The following is a 21,893-nucleotide window of genomic DNA, read 5'->3' on the forward strand; positions in this document are numbered from 1 at the left end:
TATATCCTCAACAACGGTGGGATCCATTTATCATTACCATCATCAAACAAGTGAATTCATATGTTGAACTTTTACTTGAACTGTATTAAGTCTTAATTTTAAATATGTCAATGTGTATTAGTTACACATTCCAGTCATATATAACATGGATTACTCTCAGTTGGACAGATATAGGATATATTAAGCCAATTTCGATAATTGTACTTGTTTGCTTTCACGTCCAAATGAGTAAATGCTGTTTTTAAGGTATTCTTGTGTCACTAACATAAACTACGTCAATGAACTTTGAGTTGAACTCTTACTTGGAAGAATATTCATGTAAATGTCAGCCTTTGGAAAATATTCCATTAAATGGTGATGAGTTGTATTTTTTTTCATGCTCTAATCATCTAGTGCATACCATTACCTCTGTAAAGTACAGATGCAAATAAAAATGTTTCATGAGAGAACTATCAGCGATGCACATGTATATCCTTCAAAGCAAAAATGTAGAGCTGAAATATGACAATTTTGAAATCAACCAATTGCTAAAAAAATGTATTTTATGTGATGTAATATTTGTAGTACAGTTCAAGGAAATAGTTCAAATAGATGTAGCTGAATTGAGTTTAGGATTTAATCTTAGACCACTTTATCCATCCATCCATTTTCTGAGCCGCTTCTCCTCACTAGGGTCGCGGGTGTGCTGGAGCCTATCCCAGCTGTCATCAGGCAGGAGGCGGGGTACACCCTGAACTGGTTGCCAGCCAATCGCAGGGCACATACAAACAAACAACCAACCATTTGCACTCACATTCACACCTACGGGCAATTTAGAGTCTTCAATTAACCTACCATGCATGTTTTTGGGATGTGGGAGGAAACCGGAGTAGCCTGAGAAAACCCACGCAGGCACGGGGAGAACATGCAAACTCCACACAGGCGGGGCCCCGCGGGGATTGAACCCGGGTCCTCAAAACTGTGAGGCTGACGCTCTAACCAGTCGGCCACCGTGCCGCCCAGACCACTTTAGTCTTGGAACATTCATGATTTTCATGATTCAGCACACTGCTTGTGATGTTGGTGAGGAAAAGTGTTTGGAAGTGAGATATATTACAACGAAAAACATTTTCTATCAGCATAATTTATTATGGACCAGTTTTGCAGTTGCCTACCCTTAATGTATACGTTTACAGATTCTGCTTCTTTAGAAATATACTCTATAGATTTACATTTTACTGCACCACAGATGTATTTGTTTTTCACTTCGTCAGTAGACATACAGGTTATTCAGTATGTAAAATACCCACTACTACAGTCACAGTTAATATAAAATGATAAACTACAGACATTGCAGATATATTCCCACAATGATCGAACACTGACAAGCCAAAACATTTTAACACATTTGCTCAGCTCACCAATTATAGAGAGATAGTATTGAAGAGGCATTTGGCTCCAAGTTTAGCATAGTCATTTGTCATAATGTTATAAATAGAAATGTGGTACCAAACCAATGAGGTACTTCAATAATACTTGGAATTTGAATTGTGTAATTTATTACTACTCCGTAGTAATATACACTGCAAGTATTGTAAGATACTAAGATAAGATAAATGCTGGCTTCCTAGCTAGTAGCCAAATGGGGATTTGATGAGGAATGATGAGAACCATGGAGGAGGAGTCGAGACGGGGGCATTTGAGGGTGACGCATATTCTTGTGTTGTTGTTGAAGATGTAGTGGTAAACCCAGGAAGCGAAGTCTGAAAGTTGTCCATTCTCCAAAAGTCATGTCCAGGAGTTTTTTAATATCATCGGGTTCACCAAATATCAGAGCTGAGCCCGTGATGTGATTGCTTTTTACAATATCAGCATACTTTCTTGGATATTCCATATAGTCCAACTAGGAAAAAAATAAGCACATGGAGCATTTGAGAAAAACAAAACGTACAGTAATTGTGCTTACTAACAACATTCTTATTCAAGACTCTGGCTTCCTTCCACATTCCAAAAACATGGATGTTAGGTTACTTGAAGAATCTCAAGTTACCCATAGGTTTCAGAAACTCAAATCAGTGTAAAACCTTGCATGTTTCTAAACGTTGCTTGCTACACCTTTCCTAAATGACTTGTACCATTTTGGCCCTTGTAAAAATTACAATGTAAACATTACAGTCCAAAACTAAGTACTATGAGCCACATATTTCTGACTGTCCACTACATGGACTGTACAGAGTGTAGATGTGACTGAAACCTGCAAGTACAAAAACATGCTTCTATTAACTTTGCATTTCAGTCATATGTCGAGAGTAGTAGGAGAGTGATATATAATGTACATTTGCTTGTTTGTGGCTGTCACCACGGGTGTTTCAACATTATTAAAAGATGAAAAATAGCATTGGTATTTGTGACTAATAAGTGAGGCCAGTAATGTATAGCAAGCACTGTCTGACAGTTCAGCTGGATAAAAAAAACTACCACCATAAAAAATAACATTATGCATAGCACAAAGCATTATCTCTTACATATTTTATTATTTGAAATAAAGTGTTTTGTCACATAGAACTGTAGGTCACAAGCTGTCCAATAATGTATAGTGTCAACACAGAGCAGCCATAACATTCTGAACACATGTGCAATATAATGATATCCAATGCAAGAGTTGTATAAAAAAAATAAAAATAATCTGCTTTCACAAAGATGCTAAACTCTGATTTACAGTGGGTACGGAAATTATTCAGACCCCCTTAAATTTTTCACTCTTTGTTATATTACAGTGGCACGATGGATCCCTGGTTAGCACATCTGCCTCACAGTTCTGAGGACAGGGGTTCAAATCCCAGCCCTGCCTGTGTGGAGTAGGTTAATTGAGGACTCTAAATTGCCTGTAGGTGTGATGTGAGTGTGAATGGTTGTTTGTTTATATGTGCCCTGCGATTGGCTAGCGACCAGTTCAGGGTGTACCCCGCCTTTCGCCCAGAGTCGGCCGGGATAGGCTTCAGCCTGTCCGCGACCCTAGTGAGGATAAGTGGTACAGAAAATGGATGGATAGATGTTATATTGGAGCCATTTGCTAAAATAATTTAAGTTATTTTTTTTCCTCATTAATGTACACACATCACCCCATATTGACAGAAAAAAACCGGAATTTGGGAAATTTTTGCAGATTTATTAAAAAAGAAAAACTGAAATATCACACAGCCATAAGTATTCAGACCCTTTGCTGTGACACTCATATATTTAACTCTGGTGCTGTCAATTTATTCTGATCATCCTTCAGATGGTTCTACACCTCCAGCTGTGTTTGATTATACTGATTGGACTTGATTAGGAAAGCCACACTCCTGTCTATAGAAGACCTTCCAGCTCACAGTGCATGTCAGAGCAAATGAGAATCATGAGGTCAAATGAACTGCCTGAAGAGCTCAGAGACAGAATTGTGGCAAGGCACAGATCTGGCCAAGGTTACAAAAAAAATTCTGCTGCACTTAAGGTTCCTAAGAGCACAGTGGCCTCCATAATCCTTAAATAAAAGACGTTTGGGACGACCAAAACACTTCCGAAAGCTGGTCGTCCATCCAAACTGAGCAATTGGGGGGGGGGGGCCTTAGAGAGAGAGGTAAAGAAGAACCCAAAGATCACTGTGGCTGAGCTCCAGATATGCAGTCAGGAGATGGCAGAAAATTCTAGAAAGTCAACCATCACTGCAGCCTTACACCAGTCGGGGCTTTATGACAGAGTGGCCCGACGGAAGCCTCTCCTCAGTGCAAGACACATGAAAGCCCGCATGGAGTTTGCTGAAAAAAAAACCCCTGAAGGACTCCCAAGATAGTGAGAAATAAAATTCTCTGGTCTGATGAGACTGAGATAGAACTTTTTGGCCCTAATTTTAAGCGGTATGTGTGGAGAAAACCAGGCACTGCTCATCACCTGTCCAATAAAGTCCCAACAGTGAAGCATGGTGGTGGAAGCATCATGCTGTGGGGGTGTTTTTCAGCTGCAGGGACAGGACGACTGGTTGCAATCGAAGGAAAGATGAATGCGGCCGAGTACAGGGATATCCTGGACGAAAACCTTCTCCAGAATGCTCAGGACCTCAGACTGGGCCGAAAGTTCACCTTCCAACAAGACAATGACCCTAAGCATACAGTTAAAATAACGAAGGAGTGGCTTCAGAACAACTCCGTGACTGTTCTTGGATGGCCCAGCCAGAGCCCTGACTTAAACCCAATTGACCATCTCTGGAGAGACCTGAAAATGGCCACCAGCGTTCACCATCCAACCTGACAGAACTGGGGAGGATCTGCAAGGAGGAATGGCAGAAGATCCCCAAATCCAGGTGTGGAAAACTTGTTGCATCATTCCCAAAAAGACTGTATCAGCTCAAAAGGGTGCTTCTACTAAATACTGAGAAAATAGTCTGAATACTTATGGCTGTGTGATATTTCAGTTTTTCTTTTTTAATAAATCTGCAAATATTTCAACAATTCCTTTTTTTCTGTCAATATGGGGTGCTGTGTGTACTTTAATGAGGAAAAAAATGAACTTAAATGATTTTAGCAAATGGCTGAAATATCACAAAGTGAAAAATTTAAGGGGGTCTCAATACTTTTCGTACCCACTGTACACTGTTATAAAGGTAACTGTGTGAACATATGCTCATTATTGCGGTTGTACTCTGTCCTGGTGTAGCACATAGCGAGAACTTTTTACTCTACATGCAACGAAAGGAGGTAATGTTAGAAACACTTCAGTATAATTTAGTGCAGCTCTACAACATTTGTTATACCTCTTGTATTGGACCTCATTAGATTGAGAAGTGGTGATGTGATATGGCTGGTCAGTAGAAAGCAGATTGTATAATGAATAGCCCTTCAGGGGTAACAATTAGTATAATGTATTTTTCACTGGTCAGCCTTTGTGTGAACACTGAATGAACCAAGACAAAATGGTATATGACTCAAAACACACCAATTACTTTGGTTCAGAGTCCTGAACTACAAATGTGATTACAGCCTAAGGCGTTGCCACTTGAATAGTTCTTACCTCTTTACAAATATCTTCTGAATCCATATTAATTATAGATGTGATTGGCAAAGGAGCAAAAGTCCTCATCCAACCAGAATCTTTCAGCCTGGATGTTCCTCGGATCATAGCCAACTCTCTCTTAATTGAGTGATTTAAGTTCACTGTGACCTCATTGAGTGCCTTCAAATCCTTAATTGTGAAGTGGAAGTCTACCTTGAGAAATCTCTCAAACATCTCAGGGTCTTCATCCTGGTCAAGCAAGTCTTCAATCTGAGCACGCATCACATAAAGCTCCACTCTCGACTCAGTGAAAACCTTCCACAAGCTCTTGGAATCGTCAGATTCAGCCTCCTTTTTGAGCTCAATATAGTCTCTCTGTTGAGCATCTTCCACACACTGTATGATCCAGCTGAGTCGGCAGGGCCACTGATTGGCCAGGACCACCCAGGCTGCTATGAGGTCAGGTTGAGGGAGCTCTGTCTTTAAGGCCTTCATGATGATAACAGTCACTCGAATGGAGTTTATCACTCTCCTCATGGACATGGAGTCATCTAAGATGTACTCATTTAACTTCCTTTCATTCCTGTCAAGGGTCCTCTTGACACAATTTTCGACTTCTGCCTCTGTTATAGCGAGTTGAACAGTTTTATCTACCAGTGGAATTGACTCATTTGTCTCTAATAAAACCACTGACGATATATCTGGTACAGAGGTTTGTTTAAAGGCTCCAGTTTGATGTTTATCTTCACTCCTGATTCTCTCAAGGTTTTTTGAACTGCTGGCCAAGCTGTGAAAGAACCTGAGCTTCGAATCATCACAAAGGGGTGGGACAGTGAAGGCCAGAGTAACAATACGCTTCAACAGCGCATAAGCCCGGTCTTCTTTGCAAAAGCAGCCATCTGCAAAGTTCACCTTCTGTATGATAATGTCTGGGTCTATGGCCAAAACTGAAATAAATGGACTGTCCTCATCTGACAGCAGAATGTTGATAGCATCTAAAACAGCAACAATTTTTTGGGGGGAGCAGCGGTCTAGATTGGTGATCCTTAACACCACTCGGATTCTTCTCCTCTCAAACAACTCCATGAACTTGACAAAGCGAGACAGGAGCCACATCTCCTCCCTGACTTCATTCATGAAGCCCAGCTTGCTGCTCACCCGCTCGTTGTCCATTCCCCTCTTGATGTTGAGTTCCTGGTTGAAAATGAGGTTCTTGCCCATCAGGAAGGCAAACCTTAGTGCGTTGGCAGCTGGAACTCCAAATGAAGCGATGACCAGACCTTCCAGCACACTAACGTGGCTCGTTGTTCCATTAACTTTCACAGTTGGTTTCCCCACGTGTTTTGGAAGTTCAAACGCCAAAAGGAATACAAGGATGATCATTGGTACCAACAGACTGAGCAGGACGAGAAACCACAGCGGGCAGCAGCAAATCCTCTTGGCCCTCCAGGGATGAGGACCAGCAACCACTGTCTGATGAGTAATAAAAAAAAAATAAGAAAGGATTAAAGGATTCTATGCAATAACTAAGTTAAGAACCAAGGCACATTTACTTATACATGTATGCAGGGCTTCAGAAGCTTTATCATTTAAAGGTCAGATGAGAAAGATGTTATGGGGTCAGTTAAAAAGCCAAATAAAACGTTTGCCACTGCCTGGACCATTTGTACAACCAAATGCCACAAAATAAACCGTCGTGACATCATTAAATCAAACAAAAAAAATTATACAAGGACGGGAACAACAGCATGGAACAATAGCACACAACGCTGAATGTACAGGCTGTTTGGCTCGTGTGACATCACAGTGCCGGATAGAGCCGAAGACCGGAAGGCGCTGGATGCAAAAAGCAGAATGTGCATTCTGCATCATATTTATCGATTTAACTGCTGTATACCTGATATATAAACACTTCGAAATGGCAGATGTGGTTTGTAAAGGGGTTCTAGAGTTATCAAGAAACATTTTAAAATCTTTGTCCTCCGACCTTTAATGGAGAAACAAGTAAGTCACAAACCTTCTTTTTGATTTCATCCTCAACATCATGTTGGGCCACCCGGTATAATACTAACTGTAATTTCCCAAACTGTATTTGCATTGCTTGAAAGAGTCGTATGGCAAGCCCGGCCCACAGCAGGTCACTGCCTGCAAAGTGCCAGGCACTGAAGTTTACATAAATGAAACGGACATTATGATGGTCCTGATCCTCTTTGGTCCAAATGGGCTTGTGGAATAGCAGCCGCCAAATTAGTGCTAACATTCCAGAAAGTGAAGGTTTTACTGGCCGAGGCCGGGATTTTCCATTGTAGTTCTCTTCGATCCTCAAAGCTTCCTGTGATAGGTACACTGAAGGGATAAAAACAGTGGCGGTAACAAAATAGTAGCATCACGTGGTAAATATAATTACACTAACACAAATGTCAGTTGGCTTGAGAAGCAATCTAATCACTTGATGGTAATCTGTTGGGATGATTCAACTGCAGTTTGAGGTTGGCATGGTGACACAAACTGTAGTTTCCACTGAGTGAGATGAGTGAAAGTGAAATTCTGATACATTAAAAGATAATTACTGCTCTCATTGGGTGCTGTAGACACTTTGTAACCCTTTATCATTAATAGAGAATATCTGTCCATTCAGCTTTATGTCTACCCATCCATACAGTGATCTATCTATCTGTTGAACCAAGTGGTACTGATATGAAATATTATTTGCTGGTGAAAATGCTGGAGATCTAAGGAAAAATCTGTTATTTGTTGCTAATTTTCAGTCTGTTAAAATTCGCTTGATTCTGCTGTTAATTACCGCCTCTGCAGAGATTGTGAAAAAGGGGCCGTTTTCATCTTTACCCTACTAACAGGCTGAAAGAAAAAAGGAACCATAAGACAAACTCAAACTTTCCCCCTTACATTTTAATAAACAATCTACAGTATATCACAAATCATAACATGCTATTTACTGTATGTTGAACTGAAGATTTTCATCTGAGCTGGTCTGTAAAAAAATGGAACCCTTTTCGAATTGAACTAAGGACAAACATTGTGTTTAATGATTATCTGTCACAACAAACCTTGTGTTTGTGTTTGCCTGTGCGTAACTGGGCTCCTAGAGACACAGCAGGAACTTCCTTGTGCAGGATAGCAGGAACTTCCTTGTGCAGGTTGTAAGTGATAAGATCAAAATGTTCAACAACATGCTGTCATAAAAGTTTACTGGTTTGTCATTATGCCCAATTTGTAATTGCGGATAAAAGAACTATAAAATACTGCATATTATTCACTAAAATAAAATACACGAATAACTGCTGTAGTACTACAAGGATGACTGCAATTTATTGACCTTAAACACTGCATAGTAATCATCAGTACTCAAGCAGACCATCATGAGTAAGTACATACATTCCATTTTTCCGAGGATCCTTCTAATGCGACGCTGACAGGAAGAGTAGAGTCCGACAGTTGCAGGTGATGAAACTTTGGTCAAGGTCTTGGAAAGGGCATATGCGAAAATGTCATCTAGAAGCAGAATTACAGATTAATAGTGTAATTGTTTTTTGTATGTGCGTGTTTACTTAAGCTCTAAAAGAGTGACCATTGAGATGTCACAATCACCCTGAAATAGAACAATTTGCCACTTATTTTCAAAATAATTGCATGCTTTCAAGAAAGCAAACATTTCTTTCTGTCATGCTTAAATGATTGATCATTTCAGACAATGTTATTTACCCAAGGTAAATTTTAATTCACTCCCAAACGTATTGTGAGGGGTCTGCTGGGAACATCTGGCAGAATCCCCTGTAAGAAGGAGTTTCAACTCCCACCTCTGGCAGAACTTCACCCACATCTCAGGGGATGCGGGGGACATTGAGTCCGAGTGGACAATGTTCCGCGCCTCCATTGCCGAGGCGGGTTGCTTGTTGCGACGGCAATCCCCTTACCCGTTGGTGGACACCAGCGGTGAGGGATGCCGTCAAGCTGAAGGAGCCCTATCGCGTCTTTTTGGCCTGTGGGACTCGTGAGGCAGCTGATGGGTACCGGCTGTCCAAGCAGAATACAGCTTTGGTGGTCGCTGAGGCAAAAACTTGGACATGGGAAGAATTCGGTGAGGCCATGTTGAACGACTTCCGGCGGCGTCGAGGAAATTCTGGTCTACTATCCGGCGTCTCAGGAGGGGAAAGCAGTGCACCATCAACACTGTGTATAGTGAGCAAGGGGCACTGCTGACCTCGACTTGGGACGTTGTGAATCGGTAAGAGAATACTTCGAAGACCTCCTCAATTCCACTGAGCAAACAGAGTCTGGGGTCTCTGAGGCGGGCTCTTCTATCTCTGGGGTTGAGGTCACCGAAGTGGTTAAAAAGCTTCTTGGTGGCAGGGCCCCGGGGGTAGATGAGATTCGCTCGGAGTTCCTAAAGGCTCTGCATTTTGTAGGGCTGACCTGGTTGACACGCCTCTGCAACATCGCATGGACATCGGGCACTGTGCCTCTGGATTGGCAGACGGGGTGGTGGTCCCACGGAGGGTTTGTTCCAACTACAGGAGGATCACACTCCTCAGGAGGATCACACTCCTCAGGCTCTATAAGGTCTATTCAGGCGTGCTGGAGAGGAGGGTCCGTCGGGAAGTCGAATCTCAGATTCAGGAGGAGCAGTGTGGTTTTCGTCCTGGCCGTGGAACATTGGACAATTTCTACACCTTCGGCAGGGTCCTCGAGGGTGCATGGGAGTTCGCCCAACCAGTCTACATGTGTTTTGTGGACTTGGAGAAGGCGTTTGACCGTGTCCCTCGGGGAGTTCTGTGGGGGGTTCTTCAGATGTAGGGGGTACCGGACCCCCTGATACGGGCTGTTCGGTCGCTGTACGACCAGTGTCAGAGTTTGGTCCGTATTGCTGGCAGTAAGTCGGACTCGTTTCCGGTGTGGGTTGGACTCCACCAAGGCTGCTCTTTGTCACCGATTCTGTTCATAACTTTTATTGACAGAATTTCTCGGCGCAGGCGAGGCGTAGAGGGGCTCTGGTTTGGTGGCCTCAGTATTGCCTCTTTGCTTTTTGCAGATGATGTGGTTCTGTTGGCTTCATCAAGCTGTGATCTCCAACTCTCACTGGAGCAGTTCGCAGCCAAGTGTGAAACGGCTTGGATGAGAATCAGCACCGCCAAATCTGAGACCATGGTCCTCAGTCGGACAAGGGTGGAGTGTCCTCTCGGGGTCAGGGATGAGATCCTGCCCCAAGTGGAGGAGTTCAAGTATCTTGGGTTCTTGTTCACAAGTGAGGGAAGAATGGAACAGGAGAGCGACAGGTGATCAGTGCAACGTATGCAGTGATGCGGTCTTTGTATCAGTCCGTTGTGGTGCTAAGCCAAAAGGCGACGCTCTCAATTTATCGGTCGATCTACGTTCCTACCCTCACCTATGGTCACGAGCTGCGGGTAGTGACCAACAGAACAAGCGGCCAAAATAGGTTCCCGCCGCAGGGTCTCCGGGCTCTCCCTTAGAGAGAGGGTGAGAAGCTCAGTCATCCGTGAGGCGCTCAGAGTAAAGCTGCTGCTCCTCCACATTGAAAAGAGCCGCATCAGATGACTCGGGCATTTGATTAGGTTGTCTCGTGGATGCCTCCCTCGTGAGGTGTTCCGCGCACGTTTCACCGGGAGGAGACCCGGGGACGACCCAGGACACGCTGGAGAGACTACGTCTCTTGGCTGGCCTGGGAACGCATCGGGATCCCCTCGGAAGAGCTAGAGGAAGTGGCTGGGGAGAGGGAAGTCGGCTTCCCTGCTAAAGCTACTGCCCCTGCGACCTGACCTCGGATAAGCGGAAGAAAATTGATGGATGGAACACATTAGACTGAAGGGTTTACAGCAGTTGTTTTAATGAACAAAACCAGAAGTCAAACTGGATCATTTGGACCGATGCACATGGCAAATCTGTTATTGTATCTTACCTTTGGTGGGGGAAGACATGATTATAGAGTGGAGTAGAGAGAGTAGAGTTGTTCAACTTTGCACGTTTCATTTGACCTTTGAAAGAGAAGCAGCAGCAGTTTCACCACAAATAATCAAGGTGTGGTTAAGCATGAAATGTGTGTTTGTTTGTGTGTGCCCTATCCCTTTCTTTGCAAACGTCAACCAATCGTACATACCGTCTCATGAGGAGAATGCAAGAAAGTGAAGTCAGGATTTAAAATCCTTTGTCAAACCAGACAGCCTTGCTTACTGTTCTTGCATTATCATATTGGGGAGACAGCATTTACTCTTGCAAAATAATTTTTCAATGAAGGATGGGATTTACATGTGCTGAATTAAAAAAATAATAATAATTGTTACTATTTGCTACTTTGGTTTACTTGAGAGCCTTGACCTTAACCCCATCAAACAACTTTGGGATGAAGTAAAACTGAAATTGTGAGCCACAGACTCAACCAACATCAGTGCCCTAAGACATCTTAAATGTTTATTTTTTCTGGATATCATTTCCCACAGACACACTCTAAAATGAACTCGAATGTCTTCCTGGAAAAAGTGGAAGCCGTCTTTTGCTGTTACCGGATTACAATTTACTATTAGCATCCCCCCACGTGGTAATTTCAACTCTTGCTCAAGGGGTTGACTGACCGGCAATTAATATTTTTTAAGATGTTTTAAATTACACCTTAACTACTACTGCACTCTGTTTTATTCTTTTTATTTATAACAGAACTGCTTCAATGGGTCAATACGGTAAGTTATTCTGCTTTCATGAACAACTCCCTCTTTGTCAATGCCTCTCACTCACCTAAACATAGTTTATTTACACAAACACAAAGATTTTTAAGTTACATTGACACTTTCTTTTACTGGTTTCAAAAGTACGGTTATTTGGTCTTACCTTGAAATGTTCCTTATTTTCACTCATGTCCGGAAAAACAAGTTCACGCAATGACCGATATGAAACAGTGAACCTTACACTAACAGGACTTCAGAGCTTTAAAACAACACTGATATGACAGCGTGTAAATGTGAAAGAAAAAAACTCCACCTGATCAGGAAGTAGTATCAGTCTGTAGGTTGGACACTTTCTAGGAAGTGAGGTCACATACAAGCTAGAACTGCAACTTTTTTTCCACTGCAGCTTGGGAAAAACAGAACAAATTTGGGAAATTATGTAGGAGCCCAGGGGCTGGATGATTTATGATGTGATTTTCTTCAACTGAGCACCCTAGGTTAAGAGAGGCTGGTTTCTTCAGTGAGGCCTGAACTGACATGCAGAGCAGCTCGGATGCCAAAGCTTTGGTAATAAGCCTTTTTAGCCTACAGTGTGTTTTGTCATGACATAACTGGTTAGTCAAGCTTTTAAAAACAAGCTGGATGCACAATTTCCGTGGGCACCATTACTATATTTTTCATTAGCTTCCTTATACCATCTGCTCTCACATAATACCTTACAACTAAACTTCTGCACATGCACTTTGTCAATGGTAACTGTTGTATTGCATTGAATATGTATTGCGTTCAGTGAGTGCAGTGATCAATGTTATTAAAATTGAGGATATTTTACACTGAATCCACTGACACATTTTAAAATTCATGTTTACACACACACACGCACACGACATTTATCCATGTTTTGTTCCTCTGCTAGCTTGACCTTTGGTGTCATGTATGAACCATTAATTTTAAGTCCATTTTTAGTATAGCAGCTGAAAAGAAGCTTAATTGTCGTAATGTGTGATTAATATTTAAAGTACCTGGCTTCAGGGTGACTAATTGTGCCCCAGCTACAAGTACTGATTATTCAACTACTTTAATTAACTTGATTATCTTACAGAGTGAGATTTTGGGTGCGTGCATGTGTGTATGTGCTTGTCCAGATTGACAAGCACACGCAACACTCCACATAAAACTTGCACTGAAAGGCAAAGAGGTCATGAAAAATACAGTCATGGAATACACTCACTGGCCACAACCTTAAGTACACCTAAACACTATCTAATGAGATCCAGCTCAGAAAATTAGCCTTTACAATGATTTACACCATCAATACTTACTGTAACCAAAATATTACGAACATCTGTCAGTATGAGCTCAAACTACAACCACAATAATACACATATTGAATTAATCAGTCAGAGTTGAGCAATATTACTATTTTAAAGGTATAATTGCTGATACATCTGTACCTTATGTTGTGTCTAGTAAGTAAATGTAATCTTTTCTCCATTTATTCTGGATATTTAACAGCAGTGAAATTTTAGCAAAGCAGATGATTTTCTAAACCTTGCAATGCTCTGACACACCAAGCGAGGGCTCTGATGTATCATATATGAAAACAGGATAATGCTTTCTGATCAGCAGTTCCTCGGTTCACTTTGCTCTATTTGATATGTAAGAGGAAGACTGACATTGCAGGTGGCATTCACTGAAAGTGAGGTGTGGTCCTTAAGACGTGAAAGACTGTTAGATGAGCTGATTACCATTTTGCATACGCGATTACTGCAGCTGGGAGAACAAACGTGCACACATGCACATAAAAGCACACGTACATAGAAACGTACGTACGTAAGCTTGCACGTACGCGTGCACACACACACACACACACACACACACACACACCAATAACATCTCTCTGTCTTTATTCCCTTCTCATTGTTCCTAAGGGAGGACAAGTTTCACTTGCGTGACACTGACTTGGAATCGATTCAACTTACTCGGTGGCCTAATTGGCCTCAAGACCTCTTGTTGGCGTGATCTATTCATCAGACTGTGTATCGTCAAAGGCAGAAGGCGGAGAGCGAGAGATGGCCACATCAATCAAGAGGAAGCACTGGCAAATCCGGGAATGATGTTTGAAGCTTTGCCATTCTCCCAGCAGAGGAGAGATGGTGAGGTGTTCACCTTGAGGTCCAGGGGTCTGGATCCTTGCAAAACGTTGATTCACATATGGTGATTTTGTTCTATAGTTACCATGAGGTTGAGGGTGGCAAAAAAAATGGGTATTCTGAATGCTATGACCCCAAGGATCTATAGACATTGCTTTAAAAATCCCACTCAAGATAGCAAGATAAAAGATCCTTCACACTCTCAAAATCCACTTTTTTGTTTGATACCTATGATGCAAATCTTACAGGAAGGGGGCAGAGGTGTCAGAGATGGAATGCATGCTGATATTGTATCTATCAGCACAAACATCTTAGCCATGATTATTTTTTATCAAGCATCTTCCTATATTCACATTCAGATCCAGATAACATCATCCTATTGTTATCTGTTTCTTTGTGTGTGTGTGTGTGTGTATTTATTTTGAACGTATAAAATGAAATAACAATTATTATAAGTACACTTATAAAAAAAAGGGAAACAAACAATATACAAACTAAATAATCACCTATGCAAACAACAAAGACAAATTAAAAAAAAATTTCAACAGTATTTAACCCAATTACAAATGATCGTTAACGCGCTTTCTCGTACATGTTCGAAAGGGAGTAGGAAGATGTAAAACTTATCTATTTCTACCCCTTAGTCTCCATTTCATTTTCAGTATTGCAACCTTATTTCATTATTTTCATATAGTACTGCCATAACACATATATACGACATGCAATACACTTTATTTTTACTAACCACATTTATAATTACCACATATATCATTATACCTAGTATACTATTAGACTGCATGGTATACAAGCAGGTATGCAAGTAACTTATATACTTATATCAATAATAATATAATTTCAGTATTACTATAATAATACCATAGCCCTTCTCTGTACTTCTCCCAAATCTTTATTTTATATTTATTTTGGAACTAGTACAAGTTTGTACATTGTTGTAGTTCCGTATTTAGTGTGTTCCAAAATATATACCCCCCATACTGATACACAAAAGCTGTTCATTGTTGTCCGTGAGTACATTGTTTTAAACTTAACCTTTTTCATTAGATTATAGCCCCCTCCTCTCTCACAAAACATGTTTTGGATATTACCCAGCCGCAGATTATGTCTGGCTTTATAGATTAGTTGTGCAGCATTTAAATTCCATGAGGTCAAAGTTTTTTAAACTTTTAAAGTGTAAAAACCAGAGGTGGGTAGTAACGCACTACATTTCCTCCATTATATTTACTAAAGTAACATTTTCAATAAACAGTTCTTGCCAGAGTACTTTAAATGCACCATACGTTTTACTTTTTCTTGAGTATTTATGTGACGGATCAAAACTTTTACTCCGTTACAATGATCGACATGCCGTTCGCTACTTTTATTTATCCATTCTTGCGTGTGTGTGTCTAGTTTTAGACTATCTTCGAATTCCGCATAGGGCGCCTGTTGCGCCAATCTAACATGATCACGAATGCCATTTGACTTCAATTCACCAATCAGACGACACAAAGCAGTCACATGACTGGGCACGTTGCCTTCGTGAGCCAATCAAAATTACTCATTTTGGGGGGAAACAGCCACGTGTATGTGTTTACGTAACAGACTCCAAAAAACAACAGCTTTTTCATGTAGCTCTTCAATTGTGACTGCCCAAACTTGGACATTTCAGCCCACTTCTAACTTGAGAAAACACCTTGCGGTAAGTTGCAGATGTTTCTATTGTTGTTTTGGCAGTGGATATGGCAACATTAGCCTTATCCTATGGTGTCGCACACACACAATCACTAAGTCTGGTCAGCAAACAGCTTCTTCATGAAGTCATTGACGTGAATAACATTGACACAATGAACATTGTCCCAGATTATCGCACAACTCGCTTGAAGTCTCGGCGCCCTTTGCACAATGGTCATTGCACCGGACTATTGCAATATTAGTCATTCGAACTGCTCTTAAGTTTTAGAGGACTCTGCATCTTTTTGCACAATCGTCAAAAAAACGGCATTGCCAGATAACTAGCAACCCTTTATTGCTCAGTGACTGTTTTTTGTCAATGTCTTTATGTCTCAAGAGTGTTCTCTCTCAATTGACTGTCTGTTGTCATACTAGAGTGGCTCCAATTACCGGAGACAAATTCCTTGTGTGTTTTTTGGACATACTTTGCAAATAAAGATGATTCTGATTCTGATAAAGCAATAATGTTTTTGTAGGGCCCAATGCATGTGTTGTTTGTTTTTGGGCAGTTAAAACTTTAAATGGTGGCAGGTGTGTGTCGACTCACATATATTAATATTTGTTTTTAATTTTATTTGATGTTCATGATTTGATTTAAAATAGATAAATAAATAAAAAGTTCCTCCTCTTTCCTTGAGTAGTTTTTTCATTGAGTACTTACTGTTACTCAAGTAAATATTTGGATGACCCATTTTTACTTTTACTTGAGGCATATTCTAAAGTAACGGTACTCTTACTTGAGAACAATATTTGGCTACCCTACCCACCTCTGGTAAAAACAGGTTATTTGTGTGGTGAAACTATGCGACATTATGGACTGTTTTCATGGCTCTTTTTTTTGTAGTATAAACAGATTTCAAACACCATTTCTGTTGCTAACGGTCATGCTTGCCTTTCTTCTGCAGTAGAGCCATTTCTATATGGACAGACGATATGTGTGAGGCTTGATGCTGGGTTCACATTATGATCTGGTGGCCACGGCAGTCCAGTTTACACAAAATGTAGTGCACCATGGAATTTTGGCCATTTTTACATGATTAAAAATTCATTTTCAATGTAGCCTTTTCAAGAAAAACTGGACGTTATGAGTGTAACAACCGTTGCTGGCTGGCTTGTTTCAACCCGGGAAAGGATGTATTTGGCACTTTCAGAGCAATATTTATGAGCGCTAAAGCTAGCTTACAGGCAGGAGCAAATAAATCTGTAAATGTATTTATTTATTTATAAATAAGGTCTGGTGTGTATGATTTTTGTTATTTATGAGTTTTTATGTTTTGTCATGTTATTAGATAAATATTGATGGTGAAATGCTCCAAATTATGTTGTAGTGGAGATGTTGGAGTTGTTTGGAGGAAGATAAAGGTTTAAATGTTTCTTGCTTTAGTAATAATGGTATATATATGCAAAATGTTCTTAAATTGTTGGACTATTTGCTCACAGAGTTATTCACAAAGTGGTGAACTTCTCCCAATCCTTGGTTGTCAGAAACTGAGCCTTTTTGGGATGCTCATTTTATACCCATTCATGATACTCACCTGTTTCCAATTAACCAGTTCACTGGTGGAACGCTGCAAACGGTTTTTTTGAAGACTACCAGTCTTTTGCTGCCTCTGTCCCAGATGTTTGGGAATGTAAACCAAATTCAAAATGAGAGAATATTTGCCCCGGGCCTGCACCCATGGGGCCGGCCGGGCACAGCCCGAAAGGGTAAAGTGGGTCCCCCTTCCCATGGGCTCACCACCTGTGGGAGGGGCCATTGGGTTGGGGGCAGTGTGAGCTGGGTGGTGGCCGAAGGCGGGGACCTTGGCAATCCGATCCCCGGCTACAGAAGCTGGCTCTACGGACGTGGAATGTCACCTCTCTGGCAGGGAAGGAGCCCGAGCTGATGTGCGAGGTCGAGAAATTCCGACTAGATATAGTCGGACTCGCCTCCACACACAGCTTGGGCTCTGGCACCAGTCCTCTCGAGAGGGGTTGGACTCTCTTCCACTCTGGAGTTGCCCACGGTGAGAGGCGGCGAGCAGGTGTGGGTACACTTATTGCCCCCCGGCTTGGCGCCTGTACGTTGGGGTTCACCCCGGTGGACGAGAGGGTAGCCTCCCTCCGCCGTCAGGTGGGGGGACGGGTCCTGACTGTTGTTTGTGCCTATGCACCAGACAGCAGTTCAGAGTACCCACCGTTTTTTGGAGTCCTTGGAGGGGGTGCTGGAGAGCGCTCCCGCTCGGGACTCCATCGTTCTGCTGGGGGACTTCAATGCTCACGTGGGCAATGACAGTGAGACCTGGAATGGCGTGATTGGGAGGAACGGCCCCCCCCCTCAGAACCCGAGCGGTGTTCTGTTGTTGGACTTCTGTTCTCATCACGGATTGTCTATAACCAACACCATGTTCAAGCATAAGGGTGTCCACACGTGCACTTGGCACCAGGACACTCTAGGTCGCAGTTCGATGATCGACTTTGTGGTCGTGTCATCGGACATCCGGCCGCATGTCTTGGACACTCGGGTGAAGAGAGGGGCGGAGCTGTCAACTGATCACCACCTGGTGGTGAGTTGGCTCCGATGGTGGGGGAAGATGCCGGTCCGACGTGGCAGCCCCAAACGTATTGTGAGGGGTTCTGCTGGAAACGTCTGGCAGAATCCCCTGACAGAAGTTCCGCGCCTCCATTGCTGAGTCGGCGACCGGAACTGTGGCCGTAAGGTGGCCTGTCCTGGCGGCAATCCCCGAACCCGTTGGTGGATACCAACGGTGAGGGATGCCGTCAAGCTGAAGAAGGAGTCCTATCGGGCTTTTTTTGGCCGGTGGGACTCCTGAGGCAGCTGATGGGTACCGACTGGCCAAGCGGAATGCAGCTTTGGTGGTCGCTGAAGCAAAAACTCGGGCATGGGAGGAGTTTGGTGAGGCCATTGAGAAAGACTTCTGGACGGCTTCGAGGAAATTCTGGTCCACCATCCGGCGTCTCAGGAGAGGAAAGCAATGCACCACCAACACTGTGTATAGTGGGGATGGGGCGCTGCTGACCTCGACTCAGGACATTGTGATTCGGTGGGGAGAATACTTCGAAGACCTCCCCAATTCCACCGACACGCTTTCCCATGAGGAAGCAGAGTGTGGGTGGATGAGATTCGCCCGGAGTTCCTAGAGGCTCTGGATGTTGTGGGGCTGTCCTGGTTGACACACCTCTGCAACTTCGCGTGGAAATCGGGGACAGTACCTCTGGATTGGCAGACTGGGGTGGAGGGGGACCGGAGGGTCTGTTCCAACTACAGGGGGATCACACTCCTCAGCCTCCCTGGTAAGTTCTATTCAGGGGTGCTGGGAGGAGGGTCCGTCGGGAAGTCAAATCTCAGATCCAGGAGGAGCAGTGTGGTTTTCGTCCTGGCCGTGGAACAGTGAACCAGCTCTACACCCTCGGCAGGGTCCTCGAGGGTGCATGGAGTTCGCCCAACCAGTCTACATATGTCTTGTGGACTTGGAGAAGGCATTTGACTGTGTCCCTCGGGGAGTCCTGTGGCGGGTGCTTTGGGAGTATGGGGTACTGAACCACCTGATACGGGCTGTTCGGTCCCTGTACGACCGGAGTCAGAGTTTGGTCCGTTTATCCGGCAGTAAGTTGGACTCGTTCCCGGTGAGGGTTGGACTCCGCCAAGGCTTCCCTTTGTAACCGATTCTGTTTATAACTTTTATGGACAGAATTTCAAGGCGCAGCCGAGGCGTAGAGGGGGTCCGGTTTGGTGGGCTCAGTATTGCATCTCTGCTTTTTGCAGATGATGTGGTTCTGTTGGCTTCATCAAGCTGTGACCTCCAACTCTCACCGGAGCAGTTCGCAGCCGAGTGTGAAGCGGCTGGGATGAGAATCAGCACCTCCAAATCTGAGACCATGGTCCTCAGTTGGAAAAGGGTGGCGTGGACTCTCCAGGTCGGGGGATGAAATCCTGCCCCAAGTGGAGGAGTTCAAGTATCTTGGGGTCTTGTTCACGAGTGAGGGAAGAATGGAACGGGAGATCGACAGGCGGATTGGTGGAGGGTCTGCAGTGATGCGGACTTTGTATCGGTCCGTTGTGGTAAAGAAGGAGCTAAGCCGAAAGGCGAAGCTCTCAATTTACCGGTCGATCTACGTTCCTACCCTCACCTATGGTCACAGGCTGTGGGTTGTGACCGAAAGAACAAGATCCCGGATAGAAGCGGCTGAAATTAGTTTCATTAAATATCTTGTGGCGGCACGGTGGCCGACTGGTTAGAGCGTCAGCCTCACAGTTCTGAGGACCCGGGTTCAATCCCTGGCCCCGACTGTGTGGAGTTTGCATGTTCTCCCCGTGCCTGCGTGGGTTTTCTCCGGGCACTCCGGTTTCCTCCCACATCCCAAAAAACATGCATAAATTGGAGACTCTAAATAGCCCGTAGGTGTGCATGTGAGTGCGAATGGTTGTCTGTTTGTATGTGCCCTGCGATTGGCTGGCAACCGGTTCAGAGCGTACCCCGCCTCCTGCCCGATGACAGCTGGGATAGGCTCCAGCACGCCCGCAACCCTAGTGAGGAGAAGCGGCTCAGAAAATGGATGGATGGATGGATGGATAAATATCTTGTCTTTGTCGTGTATTCAATTGAATATATTTTGAAAATGATTTGCAAATCATGTATTCTGTTTTTATTCATGTTTTACACAACATCCCAACTTCATTGAATTGGGTTTTGTACATGATGTCTATAGATCAAAGCGATAGCCTTGGTGAAGATACTTTTTGTCCTCTGTTCTATATATACCATTTTCATCAGAACATACAAATTAAAAAGACACATCACTGTGTAGTACTGTAGATTTGCCGGCAGCTTACTTAAGTGGTGGAATACCACTTTTTTTTCCGAACAAAAACACCTGGAAAACGGTATGCTTTTGTACGCAATACTTTATAAAAAGTAAAATACTGGTCTTTACAGGGTGCCTATATTTTCTCCTCTCTGCTGTGTGTAAGCTTTATTTTCAGCAGGTGTTATATTTGTGAGGCATGAAAGACCTTCTCTACAGGTATCTCCTCTTCATCACAAAGCAAGACAACCAGAGGTGTCCAAAAGTCATGGTAGTGGCAACAGGAATCACTGGTTTCTTTCAGTGCGGAAGCCTCTTTGTATTCCCCTCCATGTTTCCATGAAATGTGTCTCTCCTAGTGTGTACGAGTACACCAGGTGCACACCAAATACTTTTTTCCTGATGGTGGTGTGACAATGAGTATCCACTTCCAGACCTTTTCACCAGCACGCACGTGTGCACACATTCACGCCGACCAGTTGAGTGTGCTCCCTCTGTTATTGTCAATATCAGTGGGCACAAAGGTTGAAGAGGTTGACGCAGGATGGATTTCTGAGGCAAAAGAGGATGGCGACTCTTGCAGAGATAGAAAATCAGCATCTCAAGACCCTTTGAAGGTTGTTATAAGACCATTATGAAATCTGCACAACACTCCCCTCTCCTCCTATAGCTTCCTTTATCTGCCCCTCCCTCCCCTTGTCTCCTCAGTACCCTACCTGTTTTCCTCACTCCCCACTGACTGCAGTCTCCATGTTGCAGGGGAGAATTTCCTAAACATATCAGGAGAAGCAGACATTGCGTTAGCTGTTTTATTTTGTGAACATTTACACTCGAAGGCCCGCAGCATACACTGCATCGCCACACCAGAGCCTGCCTGCTGTCAAGATGCTGTGAAGCGCCGGCAAATTACTGAAACAGACACTAATCACTGAAAGCAACGCTGCAACATCATAATGTAGTCAACATGTTGACTTACAAATGCACGTACAAACAGCATGTAGTGTAAGCAACATGGCAAGGGAGTGTAAACAAAAGTCACAACAAGTCATCGTTTTTGATGTATCATACAAGTCAGTGACATATGCTAGAGGGACAAAAATCTTGGGACACCTTTTCATTACACCTAGAAAGTCAGTAGAAAATCACTCTTCTGGGAAGACTTACTACAATTTCCATCATCCATTCATTTCATACCACCTATTCTTCTCAAAGTCACTGGGGAACAGTAGCTTATAGAACTATTATAATCCGCTATGTAAACCACTTCATTACCATATGGACTCTGGTGGAGCCATTTCCACCATCCATGGGAGTGTCGCCGTGTGGCGTACTGAAGGATATTTAAGGTGCTTACCAATGGATTCATGTGTGATGCACATGAACTCTTTGTTTTTGACCGCAGGCTGGCAGCAGTTTTTGAGTGCTTGTTTGAACAATGAATCCTGAATTCATATACCTCAGTTGGTTTGTTTAAAAAGGAGTCTGATTGTAATGACATGTT

The 21,893-nt window shown here is 43.1% G+C and overlaps 2 protein-coding genes across 2 annotated transcripts in view; one reads left to right on the forward strand and one right to left on the reverse strand.

Annotated features, from left to right (window-relative positions):
* LOC133399089 (LIM and senescent cell antigen-like-containing domain protein 1) overlaps positions 1 to 16,206 on the forward strand; it is a 32,277-nt gene extending 16,071 nt beyond the window's left edge. Inside the window, exon 10 of the mRNA XM_061670200.1 lies at positions 13,634 to 16,206. Coding sequence (XP_061526184.1) covers positions 13,634 to 13,724 — 91 coding nt within the window. The 3' untranslated portion in view covers positions 13,725 to 16,206. The remainder of the gene's footprint in view (positions 1 to 13,633) is intronic.
* Positions 1,118 to 12,025, reverse strand: nkpd1 (NTPase, KAP family P-loop domain containing 1). The gene is made up of 6 exons (XM_061670198.1): positions 11,866 to 12,025; positions 10,943 to 11,018; positions 8,404 to 8,520; positions 7,025 to 7,353; positions 5,026 to 6,480; positions 1,118 to 1,882 (listed from the first exon to the last, which is right to left on the reverse strand). The coding sequence occupies exons 2-6, from the start codon at positions 10,959 to 10,961 to the stop codon at positions 1,607 to 1,609; spliced, it is 2,196 nt and encodes a 731-aa protein (XP_061526182.1). The 5' UTR covers positions 10,962 to 11,018; positions 11,866 to 12,025; the 3' UTR covers positions 1,118 to 1,606.
* Positions 16,207 to 21,893: the final 5,687 nt, after the last annotated feature.

Source organism: Phycodurus eques, chromosome 2 (genome assembly GCF_024500275.1).
Source record: "Phycodurus eques isolate BA_2022a chromosome 2, UOR_Pequ_1.1, whole genome shotgun sequence".
Taxonomy (NCBI): domain Eukaryota; kingdom Metazoa; phylum Chordata; class Actinopteri; order Syngnathiformes; family Syngnathidae; genus Phycodurus; species Phycodurus eques.